At 42.4% G+C, this 24,415-nt stretch overlaps 2 protein-coding genes and 1 long non-coding RNA gene across 6 annotated transcripts in view; all 3 read left to right on the forward strand.

The window, feature by feature from the left end:
• dspa (desmoplakin a) overlaps window positions 1-5,615 on the forward strand; it is a 31,799-nt gene extending 26,184 nt beyond the window's left edge. For both annotated transcript variants that reach the window (XM_089009133.1, XM_089009134.1), the window contains exon 24: window positions 1,919-5,615. In XM_089009133.1, the coding sequence (XP_088865259.1) occupies window positions 1,919-5,119 (3,201 nt within the window). In that variant the 3' untranslated portion in view covers window positions 5,120-5,615. The remainder of the gene's footprint in view (window positions 1-1,918) is intronic.
• Window positions 5,616-6,137: 522 nt separating this feature from the next.
• LOC148891824 (uncharacterized) lies at window positions 6,138-8,458 on the forward strand. The gene is made up of 2 exons (XR_016116439.1): window positions 6,138-6,495; window positions 6,765-8,458. It is a non-coding gene; the product is annotated as an uncharacterized LOC148891824 (long non-coding RNA).
• A 1,460-nt stretch (window positions 8,459-9,918) lies between these two features.
• LOC148891825 (tensin-3) overlaps window positions 9,919-24,415 on the forward strand; it is a 48,217-nt gene continuing 33,720 nt past the window's right edge. Inside the window, exons 1-5 of one of the 3 annotated variants that reach the window (XR_016116542.1) lie at window positions 9,919-10,248; window positions 20,937-21,104; window positions 21,287-21,337; window positions 22,171-22,293; window positions 23,340-23,404. Coding sequence is in view for 2 of the 3 variants with exons in the window: in XM_089009136.1 (XP_088865262.1) it covers window positions 20,955-21,104; window positions 21,287-21,337; window positions 22,171-22,293; window positions 23,340-23,404 (389 nt within the window). In the remaining variant the exon portion in view is untranslated. The remainder of the gene's footprint in view (window positions 10,249-20,936; window positions 21,105-21,286; window positions 21,338-22,170; window positions 22,294-23,339; window positions 23,405-24,415) is intronic. The other 2 variants (XM_089009136.1, XM_089009135.1) reach the window with 2 other exon arrangements.

Below are 24,415 nucleotides of genomic sequence, written 5' to 3' on the forward strand. Positions count from 1 at the left end.
AAGACCACTGTCCTGAAAGCCTCGCAACAGAAGGAAGAGGACTCAGCCGAAGTGAGGCGGCAGTACGATAAGCTCGCTGGAGAGAAGAGAGATCTCGAAGATGAGCTCCGTAGACTCAAACTCTCCATTGCCCACGCAGAAGAGCAAAAGAACAGAGCGGAGTTGGAGACTAACCAGCAGAGGTCATCGTTGACCCAAGAGACAAGGATGCGGAGTGAGCTGGAAGTGCAAATCAGGAAGGTCACACAGCAGAGAGAAGACGATGAGCTCAAACTAAAGGAGGCCAACAAAAATATTCAAGAAAAAGGACGCCAGATCAATATGCTTACACATGACATCGAAGAAGAAGTGAAGAAGAGGAGGGCCTTGGAATTGGAAATCAATCTGCTGAAACAGTCTGAGGCAGAGCTAAAGGCGACCAACGCCTCCTGTCTGGAGACAATTAACAAGCTTAGGGTGTCTGAGAAGGAAATCCGCATCACCCGAGTGGAGCTGGAAAAGCAGACCATTGACCGCAGCAAGGCAGAGCAGGGCGCTGCGAGGCTCCAGAGCCACATCCGGGAACTCCAATCCTCTCTGGATGCCATGGGAGCCGAGATGGAGAAGCAAAAGAAGGCGACCCAAGACGAGCTCACACGCAGGAAGAGGCTGGAGATGGAGTTAGAGAGGGTGACACAGACATGCAGAGAGTACACCACCACAATCACAAGCCTGAAGTCCATTCAGGTCGAGGCTTCAAACTCGGAAAGAAAGTACGGGCTAGATCTCAGAGCTCTTCAGGAGGCTCTGGATAAGAGCCACAAAGAGCACAAACTCACCAAAGATGAACTGGCAGCTGTGATCGCTGAACTGAAGACATTGAAACAGAAGCTCCACCATGATCAACTCCAGATTGTGGAGTTCAACCAGCGAAATGAAAGTCTGTACAAAACCATCGAAGACAAGACTCGCCACCTCAACGAATGCACCATTGAAATCGAACATCTGAAGGCTCAGGCTCAGAACCTGGCAAAGGAGAAATTGATGCGGGAGGAGGAGCTTAGGGTCCTTATGCAGGAGAGGGAGCAATTGATGATGAGCAGGGATGCTGCTGAAGGGGAAAACGCATCTCAGATTTCAGCCTTGCATGTCCAACTTCAGAGTAGCAACAAAAGGACAGCGGAGCTCCAGGCTCTTGTCAACGACCTGACCAAGGAGAGAGAAAAGCTTATGGTCGAAATAGACAAATTCCAAAAGCAGTCCTTTGAGGTATTTTTTATTGCATTGAAGGAACGCCTCTGCATCATTCCAAATATTTTTTCTTCAAAATTTTCTACTTTTGCATGAACAATGACGGAGTCTTATGTCTGAACACAACGTATTTACATACACACCATTGCCAAACACAAGAAGGTGTGTTTCGGGACTTCAGTCATAAATTTCTGCTGCTGCTGCTCCAATCTGCATGTGCTTATAACCATAACCACGCACAGATTTGAACTCATATTAACACCACATACTAATTAAATCAATACATCCATCAAACTATATTTATAAAGCACTATATTGAATTTTTCATGCAAAAATTGTATGTATGTAACTTTATGTACATAGTATAACAGTGGACCCACTGAACAAAACTAGAATCCATTCCAATAGTTTATTTTTTTCCATTTCAGCAAAATGAACAATTAGAATAAATAAGATTATATCTTAATCACCGTATAATTTATTTTACTTGAACTATGTTTGACTTGAATTTTAAGTTGAATCAGTCAATCACCCAGTTCTTAGATGGCATCACTACTTGTTTTTTGGGCAACCTCCCTTCCAACATTGAGTTCTGAGAGTCCACTGTATTTGTAGATCGTGCAGCTACTTGGTTGTGGGCAACCTCACTTAACATGTTTTAATCTCGCATTTGCTCATATCTCCACAGACATCCATCATGGTGCATGAGTCTCAAAGCAAATACAGTGAAGTGCTGCTGGAGAGGGATGATTTGCTTTCAAAGCTTAAATTGCTGGACCAGGACAAACATCGCCAGAAGCGCCTTGAAGATGAACTGTCCCGCATCAAACACTCGCTGGAGACTGAGCTTCGCAACAAGCAGCGCTTAATTGACGAGAAAAACACAGTTCTCAAGGATTTCACCCTTTTGAAGAGCCAGTACGAGCTGAAGGAAACCCAGCTCAGGCAATGGGAATCAGACAGGTCCAAAACAGATCAAGATAGGTTGACTCTAAAGAATGAGATTGAGAGGTTGATGAGAGAACTTCGACTTGTTGAGGAACGTTACAAGAGCAGGTTGTTGAGCTCTGAGAAGGAGGTCACGGAGCTAGGTCTCAAGAGAGACGCACTGCAGAGAGAGATTGAGAGGTTGCAAAGAAGGCCGAGCACGTTGAGCAGACAGACCCAGACAGATATGAAAATTGCCACAATTGACCCGTCCAAGCTTGTATTTGATGGGGTGCGTCGCAAAGTCACAGCCCACCAGCTTTGTGACTGCGGTATCATCAGCAAGTCGACTCTAGAGCTGCTGCTTCAGGGAAAAAAGACGGTGGATGAGGTCGCTGTTGAGATCCAAGTGAATCTGAAGGGCACAGGAATTATTGCCGGTATGATGGCAGGTTCTCAAGGCAAAATGGCCTTCACTGAGGCAAAAAACAGAAATCTCCTTAGCCCAGAGAGCGCACTGATGTTGTTAGAGGCTCAGGCGGCAACAGGCTACATCGCAGACCCTGCTTTTAATGACAAAATGCCTGTGGACACTGCTTGTTCCAGAGGGATTGTGGACACAGAAGACCGAGACGTTTTGGTGAAAGCAGAAGCTGCGAGTGTTGGTTTCAAAGATCCCTACTCGGGAAAAGTGTTGTCTGTGGGCCAGGCTTGCAAACAAGGCCGCGTCGACAAGGAGACAGCACTTCGTTTGCTGCAGGCTCAGGAGTCTGTTGGAGGGATATTGGACCCAGTTCTGAGTGTGTTCCTGCCAAAAGATTTGGCCCTGGATCGCAATCTAATTGATGAAGAGCTCTATAGAGCTTTGAACAGAAGGCCCGCCTGCTACTTGGATCCGACAACGGGAGAAAAGACAAGCTATAGTGACCTTAGAAGGAAGTGTATGGTGGAACCTGTCCATGGTTTACTTTTGCTTCATGGCCCAGAAAAACCCATTACGGTCAAGGGACTCCGTGGGCAAGTTTCTGTGACAGAGCTAATCAATTCTGAATTGCTTGATGAAACTGATTTGCAGAGGCTAAGAGAAGGGCGGATCACGAGCAAGGATATTGAGGATAAGCTGAGGTCTTACCTCTACGGATCGACCTGTATCGCGGGGATCTACGACGAGGTCAATGACAGAATATGGCCCTTTTACCAGGCAATGAAGGAAGGTCTGCTGATGAGGGGAACGACCTTGGAGCTTCTTGAAGCCCAGGCTGCCTCCGGCTTTATTGTTGACCCAGTAAACAACGTCTTCTTGACAGTAGAAGAGGCCGCACTGCGAGGCCTGGTAGGAAAAGAATTTAAGAATAAGTTGCTATCTGCAGAAAGGGCGGTGACTGGATACACTGATCCTGCCACAGGAAAGACCATCTCCCTTTTCCAGGCCATTGAGAAAGATCTTATCGAGAAAGGCCATGGAATCCGTCTGCTCGAGGCGCAGATTGCCAGCGGTGGAATTATTGACCCAAAAGAGAGTCATCGTATTGATGTTTCAGTTGCTTATAAACGAGGATATTTTGACGAGGAGATGAATGAGATCCTAACCTATGAAGGGGATGATACAAAAGGCTTCTTTGACCCAAACACAAAGGATAACCTAACCTATCTTCAGCTAAAGAAGAGGTGCATCACAGATGCCAAGACCGGCCTTGTACTCCTGCCTCTGAAAGACAAGAAGAAATCACAGGCGTTACAAGAGAGCCGAAGTAATGTCCTCCGTAAGAGGCGGGTGGTTATTGTTGATCCAGACACTAATCTGGAGATGTCAGTGCGAGAGGCCTATCATCGCGAGTTAATCGACTATGACACCTTTCTAGACTTGTCAGAACAGGAATGCGAGTGGGAAGAAATCACTATCAAAGGATCAGACGGCTCAACACGCTTGGTTATCGTAGACAGAAAGACAGGAACGCAGTATGACATTCAGGACTGCATGGAGCGTGGTATTATTGACCAAAAGTCCCTGGATCAGTACCGGTCTGGAACTTTAACCTTGACCCAGTTTGCCGACCACATTTCCAGCAAGAGCAGTGGCACCGAGATGACAATCACAGCCAGCAGTGCCGACGACGTGATTACCTGCAGTAGTCCCACCCAGGCTGCACCGTCCTCGCCCACCGTTAGGAAACGCTTCAACAGTATTTCCATTACAGTCTCACCCCCAGAGCTTTTTGATGACCAGAGCCCAGTGGCAGCCATATTCGACACAGAGACTTTGGAGAAAATAACCATTCCTGAAGCGCACAGGAGAGGAATATTGGATACCATCACAGCACAGAGATTGTTGGAGGCCCAAGCGAGTACTGGAGGAATTATCAACCCCGCAACAGGGCAGAGACTAACGTTGCAGGACGCTGTCCATCAGTGTGTAATTGAAGAACCCATGGCTGGCAAGCTGAAGGCTGCGCAGAAAGCCTATCTTGGTTTTGAGGACGTGAAGACAAAGAGAAAGATGTCCGCGGCAGAGGCAGTAAAGGAAACGTGGTTACCTTATGAGGCCGGTCAGAGATTCCTGGAATTTCAGTACCTGACCGGAGGTCTGGTTGAACCCAGCAGTGGAAAACGCATTTCCATTGAGGAGGCCATCCGCAAAGGTTGGCTGGATGGCCTTGGGGCACAAAAACTTCAGGATATCCGCAACTATCCGAAAAACTTGACCTGTCCCAAGACAAAGCTGAAGATCTCCTATAAGGAAGCCATGGATAGCTGCATGGTCGAAGAGAGCAATGGTATGAAGATGCTGCAGGCTTCATCTGTGTCATCGAAGGGGCTCAGCAGCCCCTACAATGTCTCCAACCCAGGATCTCGGTCTGGGTCCAAGCCTGGCTCGAGAAGTGGGTCTCGGAGAGGCAGTGTGGATTATTCATCTACGTACACGTACAGCTTCTCGTCCAACAACACAAGTGCCAACTATTAATTCAACATCTTGTCATTACTAGGAGTGCAGATTTTTATTAACTATTTTACAGTTTAATATTTTTGAAGGTCTTGCTAGCATATATGCGAATTTGGGAGGTTTAAGAATTGGATATGAATTTGTACTTGGATGAGTGTTTGGATCTGGTGTTTTGTTTCGTTTTTTTTTTTTTTCAATTTACGATAACTATAATTCACAGGCTTGCAAACCTGAATATATTCTGAACATTAATATACTTTTTTAGGAATGTAGTCTTTTATTTGAAAATTATTGTTCAACTTTGTTTCTGTACTTGTTGCAATTTTTCATAACAGTCTGTTGTAATTTGACTTTGGATGTACTTTAGCCTTACGCAGGAAAGAAAGGCTCAATTAAAATGCTTTGATGCATTTATTTTGTAAACACCGACTTGGTAAAGTACTGATCAGATGTAAAAATACTACCGCCACTTATCACGACTTAAAAATGATTAAAAAAAATAAAGGCTTTATTTCCATGTTTTCTTTTGTGTATTCATTTACTCAATGTTTATTTGTGGAGGAAAAAAACAAGTACTGTACTTACTGTATACTTTACTGTTATTTGCAAGCCAGTCATATCGATTTTTACCAAAGGGTGGCGCTAATTATCACTTAAAAATAAGACGTCGACATTCTAGGTGGGTGCAAAAAAGAAAATAAAACCTCGGAGGTCGTAAAAAAACCCATAACCTGGAAGACAACGCAGATTTTAACCAATTTCAAACGTGTTCAACCTCATGATGCGGGTACATTAAAATTCGATGGCAAATGTAATTTATTCAATACTTTAATCCCAAAGAAGAATGATGTAAGAATGAAAATTGTAAAGAGCAGTACATTGGGGAGACTCAACAAATTCTCAAAAAAAGACTTTATCAACATCGCAGGGATAATACTAGTGGGCCTCAATCGGCAGTACATTTGCACCTAAAAGCTAGCAACCACTCATTTGACGACAATGAGGTTAAAATCTTAGCGAAAGAACATATGTAACGGAGTTGTACACTTAGGTTATTAAACTATGAAGGAAGTGACGCAACGGCGCACAGTGTGGCACTATGTCCCGCCCATAGTTTCCAGAACAATCTCGAGGAGATTCAGGGTGAGTCGCAATTTTCTGTTGGTCTTGATTAACGCGCATTTTCATGACAATATCTTATTTTGTTTCCCCTTTTTTACTGTCTAGTGTTATCTAATTAGTTCCCTTATTCATTCGAGTCCAGATTACTTTTTGTGTCATTATTTACTTCACGTTTTGTCGAGTGGAATTTAGGAATATGCGCTTTTCTATCGCAGTTAATCACAAGACGAAACCCATGCGACTTCACCCATCCCTTCTGCCATACTGTGTTGCAGGTAATAATTGTTTCATTTTGTTTTTATTGAACAATATTTAGTTTCTTGTGTCGTGTTTCATTTGCCCGTGAGTGTCCGTGGCTGGTTGAACTGTGCGCCAGCCATTACAAGCGCACCGCGTGTTCTGCCGAGTCTCCGCCCATGATGCGTTCAGGGACATCTTGTAAATAACAGTGAACTTGTGTTGTATTCTCTTTTTCTGTAAATAACCACTATACGATCACACGTTGTTAATTCTGTTTTGTTATCTACAATGTTTTGCATTTGAGAACAATCTCGAGGAGATTCAGGTTAATCACAAGACGAAACCCATGCGACTTCACCCATCCCTTCTGCCATACTGTGTTGCAGAAATAAAAGAAATAAAAAGACACATCCACGCGTCTCGTCTTCATTAATACAGCAGCATCGTGGAGATGAAGACAGTCACTGTTGTGACACCCGTCACATTGGTGCCGTGACCCGGCGATCACAAGTGACTCTCCACTTCGGACCGGGACCGCGATGCTGCACAGTGTCTTCATCCCATCACTCGGTGGACGGTGTGTCGACCCCCGTTTTGAAAATACATGTAGTGTGTTAATTGTCTGACCTGCTGTTTTGCAATTAGTGTGTTTTTTTTTTCATGTACGTGTTTTCGTGTGTTAAGTCTAAGAATGAGCTCCTTACATGTAACAAGTAGCACACCTTTGAGTGTGTTGGTAGAGGCTTCCCAACCGTGTAACAGTTGTATAGTGCAATCCAGAGTGGTGTAGGTTGTACAGAGGGGAATGGGCAGGTTCAAGCTGAGGCCACTTATGTTAGTGGGGACAGAGTTCCTTCCCAGACCCAGTGCAGTGCATCTACGACGAGCGCACAGACAACTGATACACCAGCAACAGATACCTTTCTCCAGTCTGTCACAGTTATGTAGTGCTATGCAGGGTGATGTAGTTTGTACAGAGGGGAATGGGCAGGTGCGAGCTGAGGCCACTTATGTTAGTGGGGACAGAGTTCCTTCCCAGACCCAGTACAGTGCATCTCCGACGAGCACACAGACCCTGACACACCGGCGACAGATCCCTTACTCCAGTCACCTGACGTAGTTGGTCAGATGAGTGACATAATTAGACAGCATTTTTGTACATCCTTGCCCGATAACCTTGTCTATTGTGCCTGTTGGTCTTTCTGTTGTCTTCCGTGTGTATGTTGCCTCACTTCTGCATAATTTAAGGGGGGTGTATGTAACGGAGTTGTACACTTAGGTTATTAAACTATGAAGGAAGTGACGCAACGGCGCACAGTGTGGCACTATGTCCCGCCCATAGTTTCCAGAACAATCTCGAGGAGATTCAGGGTGAGTCGCAATTTTCTGTTGGTCTTGATTAACGCGCATTTTCATGACAATATCTTATTTTGTTTTCCCTTTTTTACTGTCTAGTGTTATCTAATTAGTTCCCTTATTCATTCGAGTCCAGATTACTTTTTGTGTCATTATTTACTTCACGTTTTGTCGAGTGGAATTTAGGAATATGCGCTTTTCTATCGCAGTTAATCACAAGACGAAACCCATGCGACTTCACCCATCCCTTCTGCCATACTGTGTTGCAGGTAATAATTGTTTCATTTTGTTTTTATTGAACAATATTTAGTTTCTTGTGTCGTGTTTCATTTGCCCGTGAGTGTCCGTGGCTGGTTGAACTGTGCGCCAGCCATTACAAGCGCACCGCGTGTTCTGCCGAGTCTCCGCCCATGATGCGTTCAGGGACATCTTGTAAATAACAGTGAACTTGTGTTGTATTCTCTTTTTCTGTAAATAACCACTATACGATCACACGTTGTTAATTCTGTTTTGTTATCTACAATGTTTTGCATTTGAGAACAATCTCGAGGAGATTCAGGTTAATCACAAGACGAAACCCATGCGACTTCACCCATCCCTTCTGCCATACTGTGTTGCAGAAATAAAAGAAATAAAAAGACACATCCACGCGTCTCGTCTTCATTAATACAGCAGCATCGTGGAGATGAAGACAGTCACTTGTGACACCCGTCACACATAGATGGTTTGAAAGGGGGGTAAAAGAGGCGATTCTTATAAAACAACAAAATCCTTCATTAAACCGGTCTGGTGGTGTGAGGTTCAATTTGGATCGTTCATACAATAGCCTGCTCAGGCAAAACAGGTTAGGCAACTTTCGCAATGCTAATGAGGGTCGTTATGCTGATGAGGTGATACCGGGGGGAGTGGGGGTAATAGGCCAATCGTTAGTCAGGAATGTAGGAACAATCAGTGGGGCCACAGGGGGGGGTCCCGCGCCACCCCAACCTGAAAGTAGGGACCTATCATAGCTGTGTCCGGCGCCACCAGGTCTGGACATTAGGGATATATAAATGGGGCCGATACGACCAGTCAGACTTTAGTTCGCTGACGAAGCCTCTTGGATAGGAGGCGAAACGTCCGAAACCTTCACTTTTGTACAGATGACGGCTGAAGAAACCTTCTCATCGATGGACCACTCCTGTACGACTGAGAGCTTACACAGACGTTTAATCCCAAAAGAGAAGCTTTCAATAAATTCACCAGAGATTGATATTTCACAGTAGTATTTTCTTCATGATACTGTAAAATGATCTTATCAATGAGCAAGGGGTGAATTAGTAATCCGAAAATCATATTTCTAGTTTCAATTGATCGTTGATTGATATTGAAAATGAGAACAAAATAGGACAAATTCGATCAAATTCAGTCACTGACGTTATACATTTGCCATAACATACATTTGTAATAATAATAATACGAATAATTATCCATCAGTAAATAAAAAAAGTAATTGATTTAGACATGTGTTACATGACGTCATGAGTAATCTTGAGTAAAGTGCCATTCACAAAGTACGTCTGTGTAAACTCTCAGTCGTACAGGAGTGGTCCATCGCTGAAAAGGTTTCTTCAGCCGTCATCTATACTTTTTGAAGGTGTCTGACGTTTCGCTTCTTATCCAAGAAACTTTGTCAGTCAACTAAAGTCTTACTGGTAGTTTAGGCCCTATATATAGATACGTATATCCCTACTGTCCAGACATGGCGGTGCCGGACTCTGCTATGATAGGTCCCCCCCAACCTGAGAGCAGGGACCTATCATAGCAGAGTCCGGCACCGCCATGTCTGGACAGTAGGGATATACACTGTACATATATAGAAGAAGAAGTACAGATGACGGCTGAAGAAACCTTTTCATCGATTCACAAAGTATCAATTTATTTCCATCCTGGTCTCCACATTGGAGAATTTAGGAATGGGGGAAGGCGGCGGCGTCCTATTGGAAGGCTGTCTGGAGGAAATGTGCGTGTGAATTTACGGACGGAGGTAGGGGGAGGTGGCTGGACGGGGGCAGGCCTGGGTTGGGAGGCGCGGGAAGACAGCCCCATCCCAACAGTGGGAGGACCATCCTCTTGCCAGGACTTGTTGCTTCTACAGCGCGCAGCTTCGACTGGTGGAAAGTGCGCAGAGTTTAACGAGTGGCGGCTCAGCGCCACTCTGCTAGGTTCTCCCCTCAACGCCCTTCTCAATCAGTTTGGGTACCATCTTGAATTCACCACCCCCGGGCTACCCCCGATCGTCCTAAAGCGAGGCTGGAATGAGCGAGCTCCATGACGTACTGAGGGTTCTGTAACCTTTCTTCTCCACTTTCTCAGCCCAGTCGCACATCTGACCGACCAAGAAGGGGGGCCAAGCAGGACTCACAAAAAGTGTTTCTACGCAGTCCGCAAAGGTAAGTCTGAACTTTCCTCCTCTTTCACAGTCAATCATTACCAGGTGCAGGGAGGATTTTAACCTCTGTCTGCTCACAAGGTAACAGTGGAGCACAGTGGATCATTTTATTGGGCTTACAAAACAAAAACAGAAAGTTTCACACAGTGGTTGCATTGGACCTGTGTGTACACTCACTCACTCACTCACTCAAGAGAGAGAGAGAGAGAGAGAGAGAGAGAGAGAGAGAGAGAGAGAGAGAGAGAGAGAGAGAGAGAGAGAGAGAGAGAGAGAGAGAGAGAGAGAGAGAGAGAGAGAGAGAGAGAGAGAGAGAGCGTGTGCGTGCGTGTATGTTCGTTCACTACTTCCTACAGGAGTCTGAGGACAGAGAAAGGAGTCATTCAAACTCACTACAGTATGTGAAAGTCTTTTTTTGTCCTTATTTGAAGTTATGCCGGTCAGCTTGACCTTTTAAAGTGCTGATGGGAAACCAAAGGTTCATGGGCTATATTCAACCCCTAGGGGGCTTTCCGCACTTCGATATGTTCTTATATGGAGAACATATAAAACCTACACTGCATAAAAAAAGTGTGTGAAGTCAAAATTTCAAAGCGACAAACTTTAAGACAAACGTGCAAACGTTTTAAGTTACACCGTTTCACTACATATTTTAAGTTTTGTTGAGAAAGTTGTCTTTCCTGCATTTCACAAGTTTGCAGAAATGTTGTCCCTTTCTTGGTGCTCTGTGTTGCAAATATTAGGAAAAGAAATAAAAGCAAACAACATGCTTACTTTTTTGTGCTGTCGTTGTTGACATAGCAAATGTTTATTTTTTTTAGTTGCTTCACCTAAAAAAGTCCAGTTTTGGTTTTTACGATATGGCCCAGAAAACTTCGAAAAAGCCTGAAAATATCAACCTATCAAACTCTCAAAACATATCTTTTTTAAATTGCTGCATTAAATATTTTTCTGATACATTTTGCAAAGCTTCAGAAAACTGAAAACATGTGTTTGAAGACATAATAAAGTGGTAATAGACACTGGTTGGTTTTGTGAAGGTTCTCTGCTCCATTTCCATTCTCAGTTGTCAACTTTTTTATCGCAGTTATACCTTGTACTAAAACTCAAGAATAAGATTCCCCATGGCAGTGTTGAAGTGTGTTCCTCCATGACTTTTGGGCTGATTCCTGACTTTGGTGTGATATGGCGCAGCCCATAATGCGAAACACATGCAGCCATTATTGTGGATGACATAGCCCGGAGTCTTTTCCAAGCACCAAAAAAGGAACAAGGCCCTCTCTTTTTTTGTCTGAATGTCAGTGTTTACTCAAATCTATTGGTAGACTGTCTTTGAAACACACATCAGCTGTGTTGTAAGAGTCATGTACCAGCCCACTTCCATCACAACAGCAGCGATGGCGGCAATCCTCTCCTCTTCACCTCGAGTTTATCACTCGTTGGCCGTTCCCTGCACGGAAGGTCAATTGACCCACATGCCTCCATCTACAACCTCCTCACGCACCACCCAACATGAAGTACACACCAGGCAAAATCGGATAAACATTTTTGAAACTGCCAATGATGGCTTTTGAGCTAGTTTTGTTTAGAAGTTGGGGAAATGTGAACGTTGCTTGTCCTCAAAAGGTAAACAAATGTGTCATCCTTTATTTTGTGATGATGTAATGTGCGTTCGCCAAAGGGAATTGCTGCCACTCGGCTGCCATGTGTAAGCCATTAAAATGAGAGGAAGGACCAAGAAATGCTTGAGATGAACATGAAGTGAGAGTGGGAATGAAATCCATTTTAGGACACATTCCACCATGACCTTGGGATAGGAAAGGATAATGAGGGAGTACTTTAGTAGCCTTCAGGCTGCATTTTTTTTGCCCAGAGTGAGTCCTGTGTTGTTTTTCTTTGCCTCTGTTCATAAAAAAGTGTGACAAATACATGTTAGCCTTCCAACGTTACCCTATAAACTTGCTAAAAATATAATAATATATTTTCCAACTTTGTGGCCTTCTATTCTTGTTGTTTTTTTACAGTTTTGCTTGTTTCAAATAGGCATCATAGTCACAACAGCAAAAGACAGGACTTAATTCTGGCATGACAATGATTCTATTCTGTCACTTTGGAAATGTCTTCCTGCAGATTGAGGCAAAGGCTCCTGCCAATAAATTTATATAAGCGATGGTATCACTGCAGGTTTTTGATTTGAACCAACAGGAGTCAAGAAACTCAAGTAGGGTTTGATCATGTGGAACAATGTATGTTTTTTTTCTTGAGTATTGGGTACAAACCGGGTTGTTGTCATGTTGAAGCCTCCCGAATGATTTGGGGTTTGAACCGATTGTGCTGTCGCCGTAATTCAGTTTAAGAAGAGTCAACTGATTTGATTGGCTGGAATGGATTTTTGACTGCAAATTGGAAATGAAATGGGTTATCAATGTTAGGAAAAAATGATGTCTCAACACATTTATTATTTCGGTATTTTTTCTTTCACAGCTATTTAACTCATTCCGAATTTATTCTGGAATTGAAAAGTGTGATGTGGAGCGCCATTTCTGAATTTGTTCGGGTTTTGGTTTTTCTAGTTGTTTGTTTTTGCAATTATGACATTACGTCACTTTATGTACGTCACTTCCTCACTTTCCATACGACACTACCTCACTTTACATACAGAAATTACATGTATTGTCTGTTGTCAATTGTATGTCTTTTTTTAGCCACGTTATAAGTGCCTTGCATGTCTTGCACGCTGGGTCCGAGAGGACATTAATTTCATCTGTGCTGTATGTCATGCATATTAGCATATTTGACAATAAAGCCAACTTTGACTTTGACTTTGACTTTTGACTTTCTTGCGGGGGTGGCGATAAAGTGCTGGTCAGACCTCTGGCAATGTTTTTCCCTTACACGAGAGGGCAGCATTTATCAATATGTATTGTATTGCATTTTGTCCATGTTAGCACTATGTTATAGCTTCAGATGTTGTTAAAGCGCTATATAAATCAATATGTATGTATTGTATTATATTTTTTACAGCCACCCTCATTTCAAGCTCAGATACCTCCAGACCCATATAACTTAGTAATTAACTTTTTTTCTGATGAAAGAAGAGAGTCTAAAGTTTCTAATGCTGTGTTGAATGTTAGTGTAGTCCTAAAACTCAATATTCTGTGGGTCCTGCAATTTGAGTGAAAATGACAAAACCCCTGGCACTGGTGTGGACACATTTTTGCACTTTGTCTGGCGGTGAATGAGTTAAGAGACTATTTGATTTAAACACTTGAAACACTGGAATGTACACAAAAAGCAAATTCAACCATAATTTAAGTCATCTGAAGCAAAATACTCCACACACAGGAAAAGGTTTTGACTGACCGTCTAGTGAATGTTGAACTTGAGATGAGCATGACATGACCAACTGACTATGGCATGGCTTCGGAACACTGGTTCCTCAAGAGCCATGTTGTGCTTCTGTGGGATTTCTTCCGGACTCCAACATACCTGATTCAACCTTTCATGATCGTTTCAGGCCTCTGCCAAGCTTTCTGATAAGTTGATGTATGTAACGGTACCAAGACTGATCTGTTAGACGCAGAACTGTGCCATAGGGCAACCAGAGTGTTGTAAATTACTTTGAGTAGTTGTGCTCTGCAACTGACTGGTGACCGGTTCAGGGGTGTAGTCTGCCTTCTACCTGAAGTCATCTGAAATAGACTTGCCACAAGCCTGTTCAGGATAAGCAATGTTGAAAATTAGATCACAGTGGAGTAATGTACATTTCACAGCAGCAAAAATAAAATACAGAAGCTGCTGTAAAGGCAGCCACTCTCGCGGTGCGATCTTGAAGTAAAAAAAAAAATAATAATGTGACACAACAAAAGACACAGACAGCCTTCAATCTTTAGAACTGTCTGCACCCTCTTTGTTGCATGAAGCAGTTCTAGATGAAAGAGGAGAGGATCAAAGCCTCCTTTCACCAGTAGATCAGGGATGTCACTGTGTAATTAGTTTTGAACGCAAACACGAAGCTGTAGCATCCATTGACGAAAAGAGATCGTCTCATATCTCCTGTCCCACGTAAATCCGCTTCAATTCCTAGCCGAGACAGTTCCACACAAGCATCGGCACTCTGCACTGACACTCCTTTCTTCTCATTGCGGGCTCCCTCAAGCCATGCATCCGCAGACTGTCCAACAGCACTGACATTTCCGCTGAACAAAGCGAGGCTGTGTAAATGCAGCCTATTATCGGCGCAAAAAAGCACAATCGCCAGAAATCACATCGAATATGGACGAATGGCCTAAAGAGGAGGGTCTAGGTAAAAATCCCACTCATACATGTGATGGTTTTCCACAAATAGAATAGAGGCAATTGGACCTAACAAACAGGAAGACTCAGTTTTGCAGAAGGAAGAGTAGTAATAGTAGAAGTATTACAAGACCTGAGTTGTTCTCCAAAAGCATTGTACGCTGAGGGCCGTAGGTGTTGACCCAGTTCAAGAGCCAACATTTTTTCCCTGTAAAGCAGGGGTCTCAAACTCAATTTACCCGGGGGCCGCTGGAGGCAGAGACTGGGTGAGGCTGGGCCGCATCATCATTTCCACAAGAAAAGCACAGATAAAATATTCCAATGTTCTCAAAATCTTTATTTTTAACACACAAAAAATGAATTAAATGAATACATGGAAAAATGAATTAAAAAAATAATTAACAAGTAATAAATAAATAAAATAATTATAATGATCATAAGGCTGATACAGATGACTGAGAAAACCACAGGCAAACTAATTATTTTAATACAGTTTCAAATGTCCGTATTAACAGTTCTTTAACCTTTAGCTTTCTTAACATAAATAAAATATTGAACATGAACTGTCCTAAACATGGCTTCTCTTGCCTACTTGTTCAGCTTCACACACAAGTTTCATTCGTATCAATCATGCGGGCCGCACGAACATTAATCTTTCATATCAAGGCGGGCCGCAAAATATTCTTTCAGAGGCCGCAGTTGGCCCGCGGGCCGCGAGTTTGAGACCGCTGCTCTAAAGTCAAACTCTGGATATGACAGTTTTGAATATTGCAATTATAGTTCAGATTTTAACAAAATGCTGATACTTGTTCTGTTGATGGTGTGCAAATGCATTCGGGCAGGAAAAAAATAGCTATCTGATAACTTCCTGCTTCTCCTATGCCGACCCTCCCATGTAGGAAAGACCGTTTACACCTTAAAAAAAACACTACACCGTTCAAACAAATTCCCATGCTGTCTATCATGTGACAATGCGTTTGTCTGTTTAGAGTTTGCAAGATGCATCAGACGATTTACTACCGTGTTTTACTTTGTGCGAATACTGGAACTATTTTATAGGGTGCAAAAAGAAGGTCACTGGTTTCTGTTGATGTTCACTTAAAAAAAACATTACTCTGTGTGTAAAGTGCGGTGTCCAGTTTTATTGGTAACAACTCCGCTTGAAAATAAATCAGAATTTTTGTTTCATGCTCGTGCTACCCACTTTTTGGTTGTACACTCAAGTGCGAGTCAGCAGGATTTAAAAGGTGTGCAAGTCAGCCGCTGGCATTTCCTACTAGTATGTAATTTGCGAAGCCAAATTAGATCACTTGATGCTGTCCACCACTGTGCCTCAAAACGAGTGCTTGCCCATGAGGCCATTGCTGCCACCTGTTTATCATTTGGGGATCATTTTCTATGTATAATTCGTAATTCGTACCATTTTGGATTTGAGCCATCATGTGTTCACAACATCACAGTGAACAAGTGATACAGCTCACATTAAAGCCTAACAAGTATACTTGATGCAACCGTATGTCAGCTTGCTTGGACTTTAAATGATTGAAGTAGTGGGGGGTGGAGGGGAACCTTAGATTGCTTTCATATGTCTGCCTACATGACGTTTACAGTGGAATTGTCGTTTAATTGGGCTAAAAAGCCCTGTATAACTCACAAATGGGGAATATGTAGCCCTCGGTCAATTGCTTATATGGTAAAACTAAATATATTTTGGAGGGTTAGGATAATGGAGTTGGACTCCTTTGCTTTGGCATATTTAGATCAAGTTTTCCCAAGGTGGTTGGGTTAAAAAGCTTCCAGGCCCATTTTGTGCGGGTTACACATAATGTTGTAAGCGCAAGGAACATTTACTTGGTGAATGTTGATTTGCTTCATCTTCGTCCAATACATTTCTGCCCTATTTTTTACCACTTGCAAATGTGCAGCATACAGTACACGTCAAATTTCCTCAATTTGCTTTGTTGTTCTTAAGATGGAGTGGCAGCATCAACATTATTTGTAATTGAGTCCAAATGCACTTGAGTATGTCACCAACCCATGTTAACGCAGTCAGAAATTCAGAAGTACAGTAAAGATTTGTAGGAAAAGGACATCTACGTCATAAACAGAGAAAAGAAAAATTAGACCACCTATGCCAGCGTATCAGATCTTTTGTGTGATGTAACACCATGTCTTGATGCCACTGAGAAAGCAATTTGCTCACTGTTTATAACCTCGTATATCCACCCATCCAACCATTTTCCGATTCACCTGATCGTCACAAGGGGAGCTGGTCTTCGGGCTGTGGGCGGGAAACACCCTGAACTGGTTGCCAGCCAATCGCAGGACACAAGAGACAAACAAACATTTGCCCTTACGAGCACGCTTGGTGACAATTTGGAGTGTTCAGTCAGTCTGCCATGCGTGTTTCTGGTATGTGTGAGGAAACCAAAGTACCCCGAGAAAACCCATGCAGGCATGGGGAAAATTTGCTAGCTACACACAGGAAAGCCACAGCCTAGAACAAACCCACAACCTCTGCACTGTGAGGCCGATGCGAAAACCATTCACCCACTGTCATCATATAATCAAAGTAAATATTAGCATAAAAACCGTTTTGGGACTATTGTGAATGGAGGATCCCCTTTATTAAATGAATTAACAAAACTGCTGTTTAAATAATGAAAATAAAAGCCTCACCAGATTCCATTTGAACCCAATTCATGACTGACACATTCATGCAAAGCGTTTCTTCAAATATGTAGAAACAATCTTCTGAATTGATGACCGCACTGCCATGACTGATGGAAAAAAAATGCCCGTGAGCTTGTCGACACATGTCGCCAGCGGGAAAATCAGACACAAACAAACATCTGTGCGATTCAACCCAGTCTCATTCACTGGGACAGCCAAGTATGCAAAGTTCTTGCCAATGTTGTCGTTACGACGAACTCCAAAAAATGATAAACATCGGCCGCAATTCAACCTGTGTTGCCAAAGTTTTGGAATCATAACTTTCTGTTCACGTTGGCAGCTGTGCATGTGGATTCTTACATAATAAATTACTAGCTAGGTGAAAGATAGCACTCTTAACAAGAGGTTTGTTTACACAAACACTTTTTTACAGCATCATGCTTCACTTTCTTAATATTTTTACACTTTTGGATGTATGTAGTGAGGATTAAGAACCCACCCCATCCAAACCTTTACCTGCAGGGTAAGAGTTGTGTGTGCGAGACACACCCTAATCCCCCAAACATCCTGACCTTAATAAACCTGTCGCAGCTTGTTCAGAGCAGACTTGTGTCATTATTTCTTACTATTTTTATGATTGGTTTGTCACTGGTGCGAGGACCTGTGCTGAGCTGGGATCCTTTGATAGGCCAGCTCTCACAGTGCCATTTGCGGCCTTACGATTTGAGCTCCTTCGTCTACCTTTGTGAGCTAATCTTGTGCCTCATACCAGAACAAAAGCAGTCGGAGCGAATTAAAGAGCAATTATCTTTAGTGCGTGCCGGGGCAAGTGATCCTGTTGGTTTGGCTGATGAATGGGAGAGGTGGTCTTGGATAAAGCTGAAAGTTTGAGGCAGTACTGCACATAATGGTTCGCTTTGGGAACGGGTAAACTTCCAGCTGACATACCGTGTATATTTTTGCCATTTTACAATTGATTTTCTTATGACTTAGTGACAATAATTTAGTGATGCTTTTTTTAAACGAAAGGGATGGATAAATGTGTAAGCTTGAGGTTGTTGAGATGTTGTGTTATTGCCAACTAAGTCGTTTGTCAAGACTTCGGATTGATAGTAGTCATGTATTGATTGGGAGTGCACGACTTGAGCAACCTTTCTTTTTAAATCATTATTTTCTGCATTTCATTGACACACCAAATCAACAAAGACTTTCACAATTTGTAGGTCGCACAGAGTTTAAGTGTTGGTTAGATTTCAATCTCATCTTCAGTTAGCAAAGCACTTTGAAACATCCAAAAAGTACAAAGATCTCCCTCCCACCCCGATCACTGCCCCGGAGATAGGTGGACACCGGCCTGTTCATTCATTTGCCATTCGTCATTTTTTCCCCAGCAGAGTTTCAAGGGAAATCGACTAACCCTGGCATTCGTTTCAGCAATACCCCAAGGACCTCTTGGCCAGGCTTTCATGCACACTCACCGAACACTGTTTCCCCGAGCGATGACCTCTTCAGACACATGGCCTCTTTCATTCCGCTCGGCTGAAACATCACAGCTCCATGGCTCCCTCTCGGGCCCCCTTCAAAGTGGCCGGGATGTAGCCTGCAGGGTTTTCACAATTGACACATTCAGACACGTTCATGATTGTCAATCGTTTAAATCACAGTTAACAATCAGAGGGTCGTATGATAAGGATGATAATATCATTTAGCCTCCTTTAGAAATATGAAACTCTTTGCATGCTTATGTTTGGATCAAGTCCCAAACATCCTTTTAGCAAGAAATGTCACTGGCCTCAACGAGTTCATTATTTATACTCGCTCATGAAATGTTGGAAATAGTAGAGCTCGACCCGACATTTCAAAGCATACCAAATAACTTTTCAAACCAAAAAAAAAGTTTGTTGAGCCCTGAGCAAATATTTTCACTCACAAGAGCAATTTCAAGTCTGGAGTGAACTTCACATCAATGTTTAGGAAATGTGGGAGAAATCCAGGGGGCCTAAAAAAAACTCATTCAAACCCGTGGAGAACATCAAAATACCACAAAGGAGGTTTTAAGATTTGATGACTACAACGCAGACGTACGACCTCGCCATGAGTGTACTGCCCACATTGGGAAACATTTTGATTTAAACCCACCTCCATGTAATCTCAGAAATCCTCATGTGAAACCAAAAATCCTCTGGAGGTGTCAGTGAGAGAGTTTTTTTTTTCATTGTTAGGAAATAAGGACAGAGATAAGGGATTTGCCCCGGAAAGCTGTTAATACAATAAAGAAATGCATCTCGGCTGTCGGGTGTTTCCTTCGCACTGTATAATGGGGAAACAATTTGTACAACTTGTGAGTATTTTTGTCCAAGGTTTTGTCTGGCCAAGGTCTTGTCATCCATGAATTACGTCAACAGGCTTTAAACTCAGTCTAGCCTGCCGTCCACTCCAGCCAATGCGCTTCAAATACAGGGGTACCTTTACTTATGGAAGTCTCTTTATACAAAACCTTGAAGTTACGAAAGGCAAAACTGTACCCTCTTGTTTAAAAAAAATAAATATGTAAAAATACAATATTGATGACAGTCTGAGTTTTATGAATGAAACATGCTTTTAGCTGCTACGCCATTGGCTATTACCGAGGATCATCCTGGCATCCCATTGGCTTCTACAATATGTTTCTTTTTTTCAATTTACAGTTTATTATGGTTTCTCAGGTCCATACAGTCAATCAAAAGAACAAAGCATACAGCTCACTTCTACATCTGTTATTACGCAGAAATAGTTCCATTTTAAAATAATCAAAACTTGGTGAGTCAGAGAAAACATTTTAGGTCTAGTAATGCATTCGATAAAATAAATGTGTAACCATTTTTTATAATATAATACAATGAAAACAAAGAAAGAAAAACAATACAGTATGTTTTTATCTGTGTAGATAGATAATGAGGAGTCGATGCAGCATGCAAAAATAAAGAAAAAAAAATAAAACAATGAGGAGGTTAAATGACCATCATTTTTATCCTTGACTGTATTCTTTGCTTTTTACATTAAGCCCACTTTTTATTTATTGCGCAATAATCTAATTGTAACATATAACTGTTACATATTTTTATACATTTCTACGCTTGAAAAAACATGTCTGAATTTAGGCGCTGGTTGGTGCTTGGAACAGAGTAGGGCATTTACATGGAAAACGCCTCTCGAAAATATTTTCTAGAGGACATTTGTATTCCAGAACAAATTAATTACAGAGGTACGGGTACCAGAGTAGATATTTTCTGCTATTAAATAGAATATCATTTTGTTTGTTACGTCTCGCATTGTAAGTCATTGACTTAGATAATTGAATCAAGATACCTTCATTTTTGCAAAGAAAATTGTTTTTGGAGCAATTGAATAAAACGTGATCATTTCCCACAATGCACCTCAAAGAAGGCATTGGTTGAGAATCACTGGCAGAGATAAATGCTATTAATCTTTTCAAATAAACAAGCCGATGCTTTGCTTATTCGTGGCGTTAAGCTGACGACAGTTACTGTGCAAACACTCTCCACGCTATCTGGTTTTTGAGATCGTTCTCCATGTATATTGGTGAGAAACTCGGACACAATGACAGGCCCTGAGGACTTTGACCGTCAAATATTGACTCGGGCAAAGTCACCTGTCGCAAGCGGCGATGGTGTGAAGTGGCTTGAAGGCCCTGACTCACCGGTATCATTCCTTTTGTGACAGGAGAGCGCCGCATTCAGCATGGAGGAGGGATACGAGCTGGACCTGACATACATCACGGAGCGCATCATTGCCGTGTCCTTCCCACGAGGATGCCTGGAAGAGATCTACGCTCACAACCTGAAAGATGTTACACGAATGCTCAAGTCCAAGCACGCCGACAATTACCTGGTCAGTATAATGCATACCTACGGTTTGTTGTCGCCGTTGTGGCCTCGGATCAAAGTGCGCACACTGCATTGATGTCACTGTTGCATGAATGTTGACCAAGTACTGATTTTTATTTATTTTTTTGATGCTGAGACCATTTCGAGAATCAATTTCTAAAAAGAACATGCCTATGTTTACCACAGATAATCAACTTGTCGGAGAAAAGACATGACCTGTCAAGAATGAATCCAAAGGTACACTTTTGAGACGTGTGTTACCACATGATGGGGTGTAAGCGAGGCCCACATTTGCTGATGCTGTTTTTTTAGGTTACTAACGACGCATAAAGGGCATTTTCATGCAGCAACCTCAGATATATTGGTTGCCATAACAATGTTAATCATTTGTTTGTTTTGTATATATTGTGTGTTTCTCAGATGAATATTCGCCTGACTTCTTTTTTTCGTACGTTACAACATTAGTATGAATTTGTGTTAATGTCGCAATGGAACGTAAACCAAGGTCCTCCTGCGCCTGGATCAACAGGAATTTATTACATTGGCGAGTGCATTTTTAAGTTAAAATAATAGGGCAGGCATGTAGTCGAGTGGTTAGCATGCCGACTTCACAGTGCACAGGTCGTGAGTTCAAGACCCGGTCCGGCCTCCCTGTGTGGAGTTTGCGTGTTCTACCCGGGCCCTTGTGGGTTTTCTCCGGGTCCTCCCACATTCCAAAAACATGCATGGCAGGTTGATTGAACACTCTAAATTGTCCCTCGGTGTGAGTGTGAGATTGACTGGTTGTTTGTCTCTGTGTGCCCTGCAATTCGAGTGCCCGAAGACAGCTGGGATAGGCTCTGGCACCCCCCATTACCTGAATGAGGACAAAGCGGTCTAGAAAATGGATGGATGGATAACAGTATATATAAAAACGTCTGAAATGGGGTGCATATATGAACAAAAACAGTAAAAAAAATATAAAAACATTTTGAAGGGAGCTGATATGTTTTTCAAATGACAAAAATCTCAACAAAAGCCATATTACATCTGCATAATGGGGTTAATGACACTTTGTTGTGTGTTTTTAGACTCTAGAAATTGGCTGGCCTGACATGCATGCCCCGCCTCTAGATAAGATCTGCACCATCTGTAAAGCCATGGAGAGCTGGCTCAATGCGGACCCACTGCATGTGGTGGTTATCCATTGCAGGGTAAGCATTCACCCCCCCCCTCCTCCCTGACCCCAACCTCAGAAATACCAAACACACAGTGCTTTAACATTTAAGTATTTGACTTTCTTGGTAAAGTGTAATTGCTTTCACATTTTGTTGATTTTTTGGGGAGTCCACACCATGTTCCTGCAATTTTTGCAACTTTGGTTTTCATTTAGGGGTCTTTATTAAGGAGTTCATACCGGCATTCCATGGACCGATAGCCTCATCAACTGTAGCCAATGAAATTTTCCCACGGTTAATTCATTTATACCCCTGTATGACAGATTTGTTAAAATCTCATTTAGAACATTGGGGGAATTCTTTTTCAATACGGAAAAAGGTGTTGAGAAATCCAAACAAAGCATCCCAGATTGATTCTTTTCATACAGTTACAAATCATACATGCTATATTTTTATATGTTGCACTATGTACAGTTCTTTTTATGAAACATCTTTGTCCAGTTCTAAAGTTCAGTCTTCTGTCATTTTTTTCTTTTACAGTAAAGTCTCGTTATATCGATATCCGATATATCGATAGTCCCGGTTATATCGATACTATTTCTATGCACGCACGGAGAAAATTACATGCAAACAGGGTCGGATATATCGATAGTCCCGGTTATATCGATATTTTTTCGGACTCCCTTGAATATCGATATAACGAGACTTTACTGTATTTTCTTTTCTTTTATCCTTTCTGTCATTGCCCTTTACGGAGCATCTTCATCTTTATTAAGTTCATATAGTTGCTTGTTCTGTAGCCACAAGGGGACACAAGCCAATGTCTTCTTGTGGCGGTCCCAAGCTGGGCTAAAACAAACATGCGAATCAAGCCTCTGAAGATGGACACTGATTTGCTGTGGTGATCCCTGAAGGGAAAAGCCGAAAGGAAAAAAAAAACATTTTTTTACCTCCAACCCTTTTAATTGTGCTGCTGTAGATTGCAAATTTCCCAACTGTGGGATGATTAAAGGCTTTCTGATTCTGATTCTAAAGCAGGCACCTCAATGTTTTTTAACATGATGACTTGTCCTGTTATCTAGGGCGGAAAAGGGCGAATCGGCGTTGTCATTTCATCCTTTGTGCATTTCACAGACGTATCCGCCAGGTAAGTAAGTGCTCATTTGTTTCTATAAATGTGTTCTTTGTCTTTTCAACGTCGTTTGTCATCGTTTGCCCACTTCCTGTAGGCGTTCAGCAAACCACAATAATGCATCGTGACTCATTCGGCGGACCGCACACTAAGTCAAGTCGTTTGTTTACCTTCTGTAATTCAAGGTCAATCTGATTCAGAGGCTGACACGGAAGGGAGGGGAAAAAACAGAAAACTACACAATTTCAATGGTGAATCACCCAACATAGAAGGATATGAATCAGATTGAGAGAGAGAAAAAATAGCGAATGTACCATAACAGCCGCCGGCCATGGTGTCACTTTCATGATACCACTTTGACAGTCACAGTGACTCTTTTTACTTGGTTTACTCAGTGAGGCTTGGCGAAGAGAAAATGTATTTTTCTCCATCGTACGCACAATTAGGAAAAATAGGAAATTATTGGTCAAACACACTTTGGATCCCACAATCAAATTAAATGTGTTATCACTTCTCTACCTTTGGTACTCAAAGCGCTTTACGCTTATTCCTCATTTAAATACAGCATCAGGAGCAATTGGGGGTTCAGCATTGTGCGCACTGCGCAAAGGTAGTGTTGGACATGGATTAAATCCCCAATCTCTGGATTGCGTGACGACCACTCTACCTGTTATCCCTAACCTAGTAAATAAATACGGCTGCAGAAATGTCATTTTGAAAGACTCCGATTGAAAGGACGCTATCGGAAAGGTGAACGTGAAAAGAAAAATCGTAGGAAGAGATAGGAAGAGAATGTGTCAGATTTACAAAAGAATAGATTTGCGTGGGGGCCTTGGGGCACTAGGGTCCACCACGCTTGTTGGTTTTAGGGATGCATGAATGGCTGAGTTGTGTACACTCTGCCTCCTCTCCGCCTCCCTGTTTACTTAAAGCTGCCATTCTCTTCCTCTCTACAGGAATCCCTTGTCCCTCTGCTTACTTTCACTCGTCTCCATTATGCATGTGTATGCATGTGTGTCAGTGTTG

Source organism: Hippocampus bargibanti, linkage group LG11 (genome assembly GCF_051943395.1).
Source record: "Hippocampus bargibanti isolate YZ-2025 linkage group LG11, ASM5194339v1, whole genome shotgun sequence".
Classification (NCBI taxonomy): Eukaryota; Metazoa; Chordata; class Actinopteri; order Syngnathiformes; family Syngnathidae; genus Hippocampus; species Hippocampus bargibanti.